Raw genomic sequence first — 14739 nt, 5'->3', positions numbered from 1 at the left:
GGCATTTTGTGTTAAACTTCAGTCTTTGCTTTAATGTATACCCTGGTGGGGGTTGGTGATGAGAATGGGGGTTTGAGAAGGGGGAGTCAGGGCTGACATTTACATATAAACAGGGGATCCCTTACTTTGTTTTCTTCTAAACTTCCTCTAAGGATTCTTTCTAACCTTATGTGTGATTTTTCATCTAAATTAAGTTGCAGAAGCACAAAAAGCAGGTAGATGAACTAGGTTGCTTCTAATAGCCTAGCTATTTACTGTATAAATGAAGCAACCTTTCATAAAGCTCGGGTTGAGACAATTTATCTTAATGGCAGACGTATGAAAATAGCTTCTAAGCTAGCAGCATAGGAGAAGCTTAAAGTGACTCATCATCTTCAGTGTCTCTCTTACAAAAACACGCAGCCTAAATGTTCAACTGGCATTTCAGGCTGTTCAATAACCTTATATCGACAGACTGACCTTTAAATGAACTCTTAACACACTACATGTTTAAATAACAGAGTTTTATTAGTCAGAGGTGTTTTGTGTTAAAGGTTGCCTCGTCGTCATTTTAAAGTTGCCGCTGAGTGCTGAGAGCCGTGATAGGCTGAGAGGCGGAGGCTGGGGAAGAAAGGAGCTGCTCTCAGTCAGTAGAGCAGTGCCGCTGGAGAGCTCTCCCGTCGACCGTAGGCTCCAGCAAAAAGACGTGACATCTAACGTTTTATTTTGTAATTTTATTTATTATTTCTCGCCGCGTCGCCACCTCAGACAAGATGTAACTTTTGTCGACGCCACCTCCAGTATATTCATGTATTTTAAAAGAGCCGGGAGCGAGTGCGCAGAGACGAGAAGCCGACCTGTTTTGGCGAATGGAACTTATTGTGCATTTGTTTTGACTATGTTATCCCTAAGTGAGTTTGGCTTCGGTTCATCTCTGCGTGCCGTCGACCCTTGAATTTTTTGGGATTTACATCCGAATAGTTTAAGGGAGACACCGAAGGAGGAATCTGCAAAGGCTGCGAGCTTTTCCTCACGGAGCCGGGGATTTAAATCGTCATTTGGTTGTGCTCCGGGAGAGGCGAGGGTCAAAGAAAGAAATTCATGTGGCCATTCTCTCTATAGCCAAACATTTTTTGGGGATTGCATAATGAGCAAGGAAAGACCTAAGAGGAATATCATTCAAAAGAAATATGTAAGTACACGCCATATATTTGCCTTTATTGCCCACAATGCTGCCGCTCTATTCAAGTTTGCATTGCTCGTCTCGATGAAAATGCATAAACTTTCATCACAGACTGTGAAGGTTACCACCAGGCTGCTTGTCTCTTATTTGGGTCAGATATCTATTAAAAGGCAACCCCCATAAGTTCCACAAATGTGTTAACAATTACATGCTTTACATTTAAAGAGACAGCAATGTTTATTCAGTGTCTGTGTTGTAGCGTTTCTTCGACATCAGACATGTTTAAGGCTATCTGAACATCGCAGCTTTTGGGGTTTTGTTTCGTTCATTTTGACTCTTTTGGGGGTTGCACTGTATGCTTGGCCACGCTATTAAGCTATAAAATGTTTTAAATTAAAGGACTTGGCAAAGTATTTTCAGAAAAGGCTTTTGTTCGCTCTTCATTTCTTCCTAGTCAGAGCCGTGAAGACAAGCCTGTCGGCCATGGCTCAGCTATTTCGGCTTCCATTTCGTCCCATGCTGAGCATTTTATCTTTGCTCTCAAAACCGAGCTCTCACCTTTATGGATGCAAAGCTACTATCATGCTAAAGCCTGTGTTAAGGTTCTGGAAATCTTTAAGTGTGCTGGTGATGTGCTGTTGTCGCTGTAGGGCTGGCAAACCGACATGTTTCGCGGACTGTTGTGGCTCTTTAATTTTCTCCATAAAGAGTGAGAAGAACAGGAGGAAAGGGGGTCATGCAATTCAGCATTTTCGGTCAATTTCCAACACTTGAAACAGCGTGTGGACACTCTTGGGCTTGTTGCTAGGAGGGTTATCTTTGCTATTAGCTCAATTGAGAAGAAGTCCACTGGAGTCTCAGTCCTTTCGCAGGTCTGCGTGTGACCTCTGTGAACGAGCAGATATTGCAGCAGCCCACTGAGGGATAACTCCATTTTTGCAATACTAAGGGGGGTTAGCTTACAAGCGTCTGGGTCTCGTCCTGGGCTACCGAATGCACATTAAACTGCGCATTAAATGCTCAGTGTGATTGAGCACGGTGTTTCTTCCCTATACAGTCTCTTTAACAGGGCTGTGATCAGTCGCATTGCAGAGGCTCATGTATGAAGCGATACGAAGAAGCAACCATTTTCTTTCTGCAAGTAACACTGGTGAATTTCTGGTGAAGAGAGCTTTGAAATAAAACAGGTTAGCTAAATGTTAGCTTAAATTGTAGTCCATTGAACACTTAATATCCCTCCCTGGTGAATGAAACAAAGACTTTTAATCTTGTAAAGTGTGCCTGGCTCAGGATATTACTCTTGCAAGTTACCATGTATCGTTTAAACACACTTTCGAGCTTCTATGTGATTCTGGCTTTTGAAGTCTGTTGCACTTTTCATAAATGTGTTGCTGTAAATTATCGTCACGCGCCCAGTGGACACTTTCTTGCGTTTAATTGCACGAGGCATATCATGCCTGTTAATGCTGGGAGTCAGCACAGCTAACAGCCCCCACCCCCGTCCAAACAACACGTGGAGTCTCTCTATAATAAGTGTGTTAACTCATGCAGCCAGTTTGCTTACTAAATAAATCTAAACCAGGACACAACACACGTTTCTTTGCTAAGGGATGATAGCACTAAAGGCTAAACTGAGCAACAGGTTTGCAGGAGCAAACAATAAGACTAAACAGAAAACGAGTTTATTTAATGCATTCTTGAATGCCACTTGATACAACTAGGGATTTCCCAGCCTCTCACAAGTAAGGAGAATTAAAAAGATTAAAAGTGTAAAAATTTAAGCATAGTCAGTATGATAATCAGATTTTGTGCAAAGAGCTTTTGAAGTTTTTATTCCAAGTGTTCATGGAGCTTTTGCACGTACATGCTCAGTTCTCAACAAAAGTAGGAAAAAAAAGGGAAAAAGAGCACTTTTGAAGGCTTACTGTCAAGCAGTTGTCTGACCGAAGAGAGAAAAAAATCCCCTCTTTTTAAATGATGTCATTGTAACACATCTATACCTCCTTTGATAGGAAACATACATTTGTGTTACCAGTAAACGTATGGGCTTCAGTTTTCATTTGTTGTCAAGCAATACAAATCTGAGTCATCTAAGACGACAGGCTGATGTTTAAAGCAACTGCAAGGATGCATATTATCTGAATCACTGCAGCAGCGGTCCCCTTTGTGGAGCATCCAGTTTAGTGTTCTTCATAATCAGAGATGACTTTTTTAATAACAGAAGTAGATTAAGTTACACTAAAGTTGCAACATTGCACTTGAAATATGTGGTAAAAGTGGGTCGAGACTGCAAAAAAAATCATATTTTTTCATATATATAAATAGCTTACATACCTCCATCTAGAATGAGGAAGCAGGATGTGCCATAGTATTGGTGACTAACTTCAACAAAAGCCCCACTACAAATTTATCCAGACTTCCATGTGTACTGATGTCATCGTCTAAAATTAGATACGTTTTTTTAAAGTGGCCTATTCACATATTTCTATTATTAAGATCTTTAGGGCTAAGGAAATGGTCTGTCTGTGCGCCCAACTAGGATGCATGGCTCTGTCTGCTGTGTGAATGCGTGCATGTTTTTGCATGTGTGTCACATCTGTCGAGTGTTTTCGGCAGCTGCAGTTAATAAATAAAAGTCTGGCCTGGACCTTATACAGCTCACAAACGTGTATTTCTACAACAACCTGGAGATCCAGATCCCAAGTCCCCCCTCTGGGCTTTGAGACAGGACTCTTGGCCTCTACTGATCCCCATCCTCCCCCCACATCCCCAACCCCCCCCCCCCCCCCCCCAATTAGCGTAAGACAATTATACATGCTTGGCTTAACTGTTTCCCCTGAAACATAAGTGTGACCCCCACCCATTGCACCCAACAAACCACTAACTGTTTTTGGTTTCAAAACTCGGCAGTCAAAAATGATTGACAATACAACATGAGGCTTCAATAAAAGTAACAAGGCAATTAAGATTCTCTGATTACTGATAGCTTCAATTTCAACGGAAGAAAGGAAGAAGTCAAATTGCCCTGTCTGCCTTTTTACTTTGAAAATGCTTTGTCACTAATGTCAGGTTGGATGATGCGGCATGCTTTCAATCTGTTCTCCAAATTAATTGAAACAGATTAATTTGTGTGTTTATTTTCTAAAATTGCAGCTGTTCTTTCTAGCTGGGAAATAGGTGCTGTGTAAGGACTGAGGTAGCAGCCGCTAATGTGCGGCAGTGTTGTTCTGTTTAACGAAACATGACACACACTGCGTGTGTATGCGCGTTTGTGAATGAGTGTAAGTGAGAGTAGCAGGAGAGCACGGCAGAGCGCAGCTCCGTGCAGCCAGGGCCATTTTGTGCAGAGTCGGCTCTTCCTGTAGGCCCCAGCTGGGGCTAGGCCTCTGATTCAAAGGTTGTGTTCATGTGTGTGCGCGTGAGTGTGTGTTTGTGTGCACGCATGGTGTGTGTGGGACAAGCACAGCTGCTGCAGGGGCCTTTACAAATGTAAAGAGGCTGTCAGTGTTTGTTTCATCAGGCGCACAACTGATGAGGGCCAAGTTGAAAATCCATTGCACTGTGAGTGTGTGCGCTGAGCGTGCACAAAAAGAGGAAACAAAAATAGAGAGCGGGGGCAGAGTGGGGAGTGCAAAGGCACAGACTCTCCCCCTCCTCTCCTCCTTTTCCTCTCTTTATCTCCCTGTCTCTCGGTCTCTGTCTCGCTCCCTCGTTCTCGGCCTGTCCAAATGAAATGTGGGCCTCATGTAGGACCATGAAGAGAGGGTCACAGGGTTGTTTTTTCACCGTGCCTGAGCCTCAATGCGCTTCATTTAACCTTATGTTTCAATGCAAATTCTCCTTTCAGAAGCCCCCTTCTCCTCACGTGTGCAACATGGCAGGGTTCACTTTGCAACCTCCCTGTCACTATGGCTACCGGGGCAAACCAAAGTGAACAGTGGCAGAATCAACGTTTTACTGCCTGTTTATGTGACCACGTTCACTATGGTTACACGTGGCACCTGTGAGAGGTTGGAACCATATCATGTGTTTGCTCATTTCTAGCGTCTCAGGTTTGTTAGCATCAGGATGAGGCTGACGGAGCAGTAAATATAAGCCAACAGAGGATAATCCTTTTTAATTTGAAGGTAACATCTCTCTACAGTACTATTTTTATTCACCAATAGGGAAACATTCAAAGCGCGGCAACTTTGATTATGTTGCCAAACTGTATCAGCTCGGCATAAAAGTAAGTGCCCAGAGTATTAAAGTCCTTATGAAGGTGGCCTGCCAGTGAATTACACACAGTGGAAAGTAACTGACACAAATAGGTATCAGGAAAAAAAACATAAAGTGCATCATACACATCACATCACACAAAGCATTCCAGCTGAGTCTGTCTGTTTTTCCCTCTTGTCTTAAGAGACAATTCAATGTCCACTTTGGTGAAATTTGTCACATAATTGAGCATTGCTTCAACAGTGTTGTGTTAAAGCATCGAGGAAGCCATCCTTCCCACACTGTGCAAGCACAGTCTCACGTCCCTCTGGTCTCCTTTCTCCTCTCTCAGGATCCGGCAGACTTGACGAGCACTGCCAGAAAAATTCTCAGTGAGTGAAGTTGGCTCGCTGGCGTCTTTTAATTCGTCCTTATTTATTTATGTATTTATTAGGTTTGTGCTGAAATGAGGAGAAGGGAGCCCCATTTTTCTCCCTTTTTAAATAAAGTCTGCTTTGCCAAAACAGACTTTACTGCATCATTACTGGCGCTGTGTGAGCTGCCCGCTTCAATTTGGAGCGGCGATGGATGTTCAGCGGCCAAATGTATCAGCACTCGGCTCTTTTTCTCCGACATTAACACACACATTTTCTCTCTCCCTGTTTACCCTTTACTGCCTCTCTCTTCTTCTCAGTATTATGTCACATACACAGTAAAAACTCCTGTTATGCAATATGACCTTTTCTCTTATCAGCTGTTGACATTGAGCACAATCTCCAGCTCGGAGCTGGCACCAGTGCTCACACTCAGAGAGGCAAAGGTCTTTTAGGTATGCACTTGCAGTCAGTAGGTGAGAGTAACCGCTTTTAAGGCCACCCTTTGAAGGCTGTCCCATACATATTAGCTGTCACTGTTGACTTCTTGCAGGAGTGATGACATAAAGCTGGGTGTGACTGTCTTTGTTTTACAGCATGTGCGTTTCTGTTCATAGTAGAGCATGTAGGTGGGTTTTACAGCTCCGATAGCTGGACTTGGCGCAGTTGTGGCCAGCTAATGCGAGCCCGTCTGTTTGTGTGTCACGTACACCATGTGCATGTCTTCATTCTTCAGAGTGATTTATATCCTCCTGCTCTTGTGGGTTTGGACGGAGATGGGAGATGGGAGGGAGGGGGACAGCTGGTCAGGCCCTGAGAGGTTGTGTTTGTGGACACACATGCTCATCCATGTGCGTGCATGTGCATTTAGATACGTGTGTGTGAATGGCGGCAGCTTATCCGTTGAGGATCCCTATGAAGCTGAATCAACACTTTGCCTTGTCTTTGGTGTGGCCTTGTAGGCTTTACAGTGGCCCGTGAAGGACATTTAGCGTTGGTAGAATGAAAGAAAACAATCATGTGTTTTCAATTTGACAAATCAGACTGTAAACATTCATTTCTTTTAGAAAATGTGTGAAATCTGGTTGTGAAGACAACTGAATTTAAACTTCAACATGATACTTTTGAAAATCAAACAGGAAGGCACAGATGCATTGGTTTAACATAAGCCATTTTTACACAGAGATTCCGCAATAAAGGCGAAAAGGAATGCCTGTCGCTGTTACGCAACAAGCAATTCACACAAAGGTGTAACAGAGCCGTGCACGCCGAGCTTACACACACACACTGGCATCCCGTAATCAGATGGCAGCCGCTGCCAGAGCTGCTGCTTTCAATGAAACTTGAAACTCTGGATTTCTCAGTTCAAAACTTTATTTTTGATACAAATACGGGGAAATGACAAGAACATTCATTTTGATTGATTAGATCCAATAGCTTTTTTAACCCCCGTCTTTCTGAGTTGGAGGTCCGACTTTAAGCAGTGTCACAGCGCATGTATTTACGTCAGAGGTTGGAAACTTCAGAGTACCAAGCTCACTTGAACACATCATGGAACTTTTCAGACGCTGCTGTGAGCAGAGATGTCTCCTCTCCTGTACAGAGTGTGATCAGCTCTCTAACCTCGCAGTCTCTCCAGTTAATCCACATTATTTGTTTTATCCCCCTGTTGTTTTCTCCGATGAAATGCCGCTCGATTAAACCACGCTGGTTTTTAAATCTCCCGTTTATGGAGACAGCAGCTCAAACTCACCGTTGCGGAATGCCGTGATGTCCTTTCACACTCGTTGCTGAAAAGTCTGTTACGGCTCTGATACTACCTCTCGATCCGGATCAGATGTGGGGCGAGATTGACCCCCCCCCCATTGCGGAAAGGTCGCTTTCATACAGAACGGCGTTGTGGAACGAAGGCGTAACAGACACGGAAAAGAGAGGCAAGTAGCTATCGATACTGGCCCAATTCAGCTCCAACTTCACTGTTTTATCATGACAGTGGCTAAATCTAAAATTTCTCAACAATCCAACTCATCTTTCTCTTTTTTTTCTTGAAATAGCAAAGCTGCTTTTCCCATGAGAACAAGGACATTACTATCTCTGGAAAATGGCAGGCAATTCATTAGGGGGATGGGGTGTAAGACATACAGTGCTTAACAAATTTATTAGACCACCCTAACCCTAACCAAAGTAAGGTTTATGCCACAGCTGCCCTAAATTAACAGCATTGGTAATTACCAAAATAATTTTTTAATGTTTCTGCAATGGTTAATACACCAATATATAGAGGCTCTTTAACCCAAATGATATTTTTAATGCTAAAATATAATTATTATTGTTATTCATGAATTTTCAAATTTACTGATTTACAAAAAACTGAAAAAATAGTAAAGCACATTAATATTCCTTTATAAATATGTCAAATTATAGTTATTTAATTGCATTCCCGAACAGAAAAATGAGTTTTAGTGGTTGAATGTTACGCTTGATTAATTTCTGACTTCTCAGAGAAGCCCAGTGAGCTGGCTCAAATTTGGGTGAATTCAGTTTGAAATTCCTCATTCCTGTTCAAAATGGTGAAACGTGGAGAGCTCAGTGAAAATGAAAGAGTCCGCATTAAAGCACTTCATGATGCTGGATGGTCTCTGAGACAAATATGACAGGTGGTCTGATAAATTTGTTAAGCACTGTATATTTATGTTCTGTCCTCTCTGAAGCCGTATATTTTGTTCCATTCAAGAACCAAACTGCCAGATTATTCATGAAATATATTTTTTGATTTGTCTCGCAATTTGTCATTGAGGAAACCAATGGGGCCGGGGTCTAGACCAGTTAAGAACCACTGGTCTAGATTGCACAAATTTGTTTGAATTGCAAGTTTTCTTGCATTTTCTGATGAATTCGTTCCTCCTCCTGCAGTCTCATGAGAAAGGTGCTTTAGAGAGACTTCTGCAGTTTTCGATACCATCATTTATCAAAATAATGGATCATTAAACTTTAAAATCAAGTTGTATCCAAACAGGATAAAAGTAACTACTTTGAATGTTCCATTTTAACATCCTTACTTTTCTCTAACAGATCATACCACAGCACTGTTCGGTTGACTCTTCTTGGGATAATTTGATGGATCCATTCTTCCTTGTTTTTTTTTTAAGTGTCAACTCTGTTCAGAGACTGTTGTTAATCAAAATAAAAAGAATGCAAAGTTTAAAACTCATGCTATCACAAAGTATGATATTTGACGCCCTTAGCTCAAAGAGATCTTCAAACCTTCAGGTGTCCTCTGTTGCTAGTTCAAATTTCAGCTTAGCCCCAGGCTTCCCTTTTAAGCCCGTAAGCTGAAACAGGAGGCATTAGCTTGTTTTTGAATGGCCGAGCTATCGTAGCTTAGTCTGGCATTAACGTTTAATGACCATTATGTACATCTCTTAGACAACCTCTTGACCGATCCCTGCTCATCACCTCCCCCCTCCCACTCTTCTTCATCTGAACTACATCAGTTTAATAAACAGTCCTTACATTTTCATCCCACGGTCAATCCCATCTGATCCCCTATTGTGACACAGTCGTCTTTACACATCCAGTGATTTAAGCCTCTGGGGATGAAGCAACAGAGCAGAGGCTCAGGCGGTATCGATCTTCCATTACTCCCTCTCTTCTTTCTGCCAGGAATACCACGGTTTCTCTGTCAAACGTGCAAGGAAAGCAACGTCATAAAATGTCTCTGCTGTGATGCTAAGATGAGGGAACCCTGAAGCTGTCTGCAGGGTCTTCTGAGAAAAACGCTGACTTGTTAGGTTTTTGGTGAAGCTAGCAGGTAATACAGTGTCACCAGTATCAGCTTTACCATTCAGTGTGCACTCATAACAGCCCTTGTTGTGTGTTAGGGCCTCACAAGCTTTCTATAATCTATGAATCATTCTTTTTATGATGGAGCGCTTTGTTACTGCCGGCCGCTGTTTGGCACAGCGCTGCCTTGGCCAATGCTTCATTCTCTCATTTATCTCACATGAGGGCATTTTCCTGTGACAACTTCTTTTTTTTTTAGCATTTGACTATCATTACCCCTCTTTTTTCCCCCTGACGCTCATTTGTGGCTCTTGAACGTGCGCATGCACAGCTACCTAGTTGTGGAACAGTGACCTCCCTTCTGTTAAAGAGCTCTCGAATGTCACCCTTTTTACCAAGCGTTTGGCCCCTTGTGAGGGAGGCCTTAATTCAGGATGGCAGTCATTCCCCACCCACCCTCAGTCCTCCATCTCCCAATGAGTGGAGTGATGAGCTTGTAGGACATCAAAATTCAGTGCTTTCAAACTTATAGGACACTAGATGTTAAAAGTTACACACTCTCTTTATTTTGATAAATGATGGTGAAGTGCGAAAGCGTATAAGAATTAATCCACCAAAAATCATAAAAAACATGCATGTTAATTTATAAAACTTGAACCATGTGCATGAGCTTGCTTACACTTTATTGGGCACTTTGAAATTCTGCCTTTGTTGCTTCCATATCAAAACAGGTGCTGATATTGCTCCATTTTTGCTTTTTTGTTGCAGCCCTATAGAATGAAGTGGCTTGGTGACCACTCCTCCTTTGTAATGTCCACTCATGGTGATGATTGAAAAGGTCTGAGATGTGGTGTGAGGACAATCATACAAACCCCTATGGTTCTAGGCATGATAAAAGATGCATTTGTGTTCTTTTTGAATGATTTGGAGGCACATCGCTTCTAACAGATAAGGTGTTAACTGCATCTGGCACTTGCTTGGGCATTTTCCACACACCAAAGTGTATTTGGAGGATAGACAAGAGAGCATCTGACTGCTGAAGCATGCTTTATGGAGAGGTAGCAGTGTCACTGCTTAGTTAGATGTGAGAAAATGGGAGGGATGAGGAAAAGGAAAAGAAGAAGGAGGCTGTAGTAAGAAGAATAAATGGTTTATTTTACACAGGTCAATATATTCACACATCCTGCAGCCCCCATTCTCCACCTTGCCATGAGAATCACATTACTTCTTCCCTCATTGTGTCTCATAACAGCATATTTAGTGGATTTATCCCCCTCGATCTCTGTCACGTCGTCCCCTGAAACTCCTTGACTGTGTTACTTTGTGCAGCTACAAAAAGAGGAGAGACGTTGAGAGCTTTCTGTGGGGTAAAAAGGGTAAGAGGAGGTGCAAGTTAGATTTTCCTGAGCGTGTGATAATAGTTTGCTTGTATGATCAGCCTGCTTAGTGACATGATTAGCTTGTTGGCGGGTTCACAGCTCTCCCACTCAGTCGGCATCTCACATTCTTCCACCCAGTTTTTGTTTTGATTTGGTCTGCCAAAAGGAAACTTTGGAATCTTCTCTGGTTTGATTTTGCACAGCTGTGTGAATTAACCCACTCCAAAACCACGCTGCCAACCACACACACACACAACATGCTAGCATGCATGCATGCACATACATAATCTTGCCCTGTGCGGTAGGCATTTTACTTGTGGTAGATATTGTCCTTGCTGTGATGCCAATGGAAACAATCTTGATATAAGTTAACTCTGTTATTTGTACTAAACTGTATATGTTTATGGTTATATTAATTGTGCTCTGGCTGCTAAGGCTGCTCTTACGGGATTTTCTCATTCTTATTCACATAAATGGAAAACAACATGAACTGACAAGAGTCAGAACACGAATATTGATTTTTCTCTTTCTTTTTTTGCCTATTGATTCTTTTGTGAGCAATAGGTGCTTTTTAAGTTTTTTTTGCCCACAGAGAGAAGCCTGGTGTGAGTCAAAGGTATTGTTCCCCCCGTTTTTAACCTCTGCGCAATAGATGAGGGGCTTTTCTAATTCTCCCGGCTGCATGATTTCCTCCAGGCCTCACAGCAGGGAGCTCGAGTGCATGGTACACTGAGGGAAGGGCGCCAGAGTCTGGGCTGAATGTCTGGCCGGCCTCCCCTGGCCCTGGATCAAACATCACAGGGCCCGGGGCAGGGAGGGAGGGAGAAAGCGAGGGTGGGAGGGAGGTGGAAAGGGAGAGGGAGGCCAGCCCAGGAAATAACAACCTGTGATCATTGAGGAGAAGAAATCCAAGAGGATAGAAATAATCAAATTAGTCACCTTCTCAAGCGGGATATCCGCAGTGACTAGAACTCATCTGCAGACAAAGTCAGCGAATAGAGCAGATCACAAAAAATGACGACAGGCATCACTGTTTTTAGCTGTAATTGTATGAGAATGTGAAGAGGAAATGAGAAACACTGGTTGAATCCAAACCGGCCTGTTGTAGAAGCTCATTCACTTTCACACATCTGAAATGACTAATGCAGGTGTTTTTTAGCACCACAATCAAAACAAACTCGGGGTAAACATCATTTGTTAGCCAACTGGTAAGAAGTTACCATGGTGACTAGAGAGTGTATTCCCCCCTGCTTAACTGTCTTCTCTATGCTTCTGTTGTGTTTATGACTCCGACATATATGATTGGGGCTGCCTTTACCTCCCACCCAGAGGTTTCTATAGAAACTGGCATGCTGACAAGGTTTCAGAACAAGTCAAACATGTCACCCTTGTTGTTTTGGCCAAAATCTCACAAGGGTGTGGATCCCGATGAAGAGTGAAGTCAGTTTTTGTTGGAGCTTCTGGGGAAGTTCTGTCATTTCTATCATGTGATTCAAAGAAATCAAGCGTGTCAGCATGAAACTGAGAAAATATTGTCATGCTTTTTTGTTTTTCAGTTAAAATTGTGGAAATAGAAATATGCAAATGGGAAGCTTCAGTACTCTCTGAGCACTTAAAAAGAAATTCTTGATTTTGATCATCATGTGCGTAGAGCTTTCTCAGGAAACGGGAAATTAACATTTTCTCTTTTAATTTCATCATCTGGTTTTCACGTATCCCCCAGTGGTTGTGACACATGTCCAGTAAATTCCAGCTTTCTCAGGAAACTGTTGAACTTTCACAATTTATGATGTTGGCCCATTTCCTGACAGTAGATCAGTCATTTTTACTATTATCGTCGGCACTTTCACTCTGACGAAAAACACTGCTGTCATTCAGTCGCTGAAATCAAGAGTGGAATTTTCTGTTACTCATAGCAGTCAGTCATTCATGACGGTTTGTTATTCTGGCTTTAAATTACTATTCTAGTTTTATCGCTGTTATTAAGCCGGGAAATGATGGATAAATTTGTCATGTGCCTCAGTGTAAAGAATGCAAAGAGCATAAATGAGGTATAGATTTTCTCATCCTATTGTAATCTGCTCCATCATAGACATTGATCTTAGCTGTTCTTTAATGTCTCAGACTCTAGTGTATTGGTTAAAGCCTGAAAAAATGTATCTTGCACAACAGTCACTTTTTCTTTCCATGTAGCAAAAACCTTACGAAATTTCATCAAAAGCTTAACACAGCTTGTTTCTTAGAAAAACTACCCTTTAGTGATGACAAGCAGTGCTATGTGGTTTTACTCGCGTCATGGCCCTCCTCTAAAAAATTTGTTTCTATTAAACAGTCCATACTTAGTCTGATATTCTTCAGTGAATCAGGGAAGCTGTGCAAATGTACATTGATATGTAGCTTTCTTATCAGCATACTTGCCTCTTTTTATATGCTTTTGTGTTTGCAAACAATTTAAGCCTATTTAACCAAAAACTCTGCTGGTTAGAAACTAATACTAGCCTGATGCTTTCCTGTGACTACAGAATTAAAGTCCTGTAAAGCGATTGAAAAACCTGTGTATTAGCCCATCAGGCTAAATTTCAGTCATTACTGAAATTTCCTGACGCTGCTCTTCAAAATAAAAGTTTTCAATGATGATTGGTATTGGGAGCTTTTGTTGTGATAGACTTGTCATGAATAGGCTGTGTCTGTCATCCGAAGCTTTACTAAATCTTAGCATCACCACGCTAACAGAGAGGAGAGATTGAACTGTTTCTGCTTGGAGAAAGACAGCCACAACCTGCTTCTTTTAATCATCCAGGACTACAGACAAGTGAAATTTGGATTTAAACAAACCTTCAGCAGGTAAGATGTTTGCTCCTGCTGCAGCTGGTTCAAGTAAAAAATAGACGAGCACTCCAGCAATTAGCCTGACCCTTGACCTAATGGTGAACTCCGATCAGAGCACAGCTGCCTGGCTCTGTGCCAGAGCAGAGAGATGGAAGTTGGAGATTAAGTATATAGTTTGCTGGAACAAATCCCTCCATTATGATACTTTAATGACATGTAGGCCAAAGTGACGGATAGATTTTGAATATTTACCTCACAGTTAACAAAAACAAAGCATGTAGCTGGCTGTTAATTTTTAATGAAGGCAGTGGCATCGGCTAAAAACAGACCTGTTTACAGCAAACTTATTCCAACATATCTTGTGTGTCAAGACACAATGTTTGGATTTCACCTAACAGACTTTAAAGAAGATGGCCATGCCTGCAGCAGGGTAGGTGTCAGGTGAGGTGATGACAAGCAAAACACTCAAACACTCTATGTTTATGGAGATGGAGATTTTATCTGGCTAGGAATGAAATAAAGACACAACTGATGATCTTAAAGCTTGTGTGGAGAACTTTTTGTTTGTGAGGATCTTAGGGTCACCTTGCATCTTAAGTCTTATTTATGTGAAGGCAGATCTTGTTTTTTAAATGGTCAAATCTATTGCTCTTTAAGGAAGTTGACTCATATCCTGTGGCAGCAGTTGTAGGCATTAAAAAAACAGTATTGAAAAAGCAGAGCCGATAGCCTCCCTCATGGTTTTGGATTATAAATAGCTTCTATCTACCTATTTGTCTACTTTATAACCACTTAAAAACTCACAGACAGGAGCTTATAACACTCACCACTATCAGGGTGGTCTGATGATGAAGTAGCATTTTGACTTGGAGTTTTATTGTAATACACAATGAATCACTGATAACTCATTGGTCAACTTTTTGTAAGCACAATATTTTGGCTTGCTAATCTGACAACAACATTGAAAGGCTTATTTGACTCACAAAGAACAAATCCAGTAATGCAGTGACGTAAT

General features: G+C 41.8%; 1 protein-coding gene across 1 annotated transcript in view; it reads left to right on the top strand.

Moving 5' to 3' along the window:
* Positions 1 to 639: 639 nt before the first annotated feature.
* jarid2b (jumonji, AT rich interactive domain 2b) overlaps positions 640 to 14739 on the top strand; it is a 144741-nt gene continuing 130641 nt past the window's right edge. Inside the window, exon 1 of the mRNA XM_041808764.1 lies at positions 640 to 1171. Coding sequence (XP_041664698.1) covers positions 1127 to 1171 — 45 coding nt within the window. The 5' untranslated portion in view covers positions 640 to 1126. The remainder of the gene's footprint in view (positions 1172 to 14739) is intronic.

The sequence above is a fragment of the Cheilinus undulatus genome, linkage group 16 (assembly GCF_018320785.1).
Source record: "Cheilinus undulatus linkage group 16, ASM1832078v1, whole genome shotgun sequence".
NCBI classification, from domain to species: Eukaryota; Metazoa; Chordata; class Actinopteri; order Labriformes; family Labridae; genus Cheilinus; species Cheilinus undulatus.
This window is presented reverse-complemented; position numbering and strand designations above follow the sequence as displayed.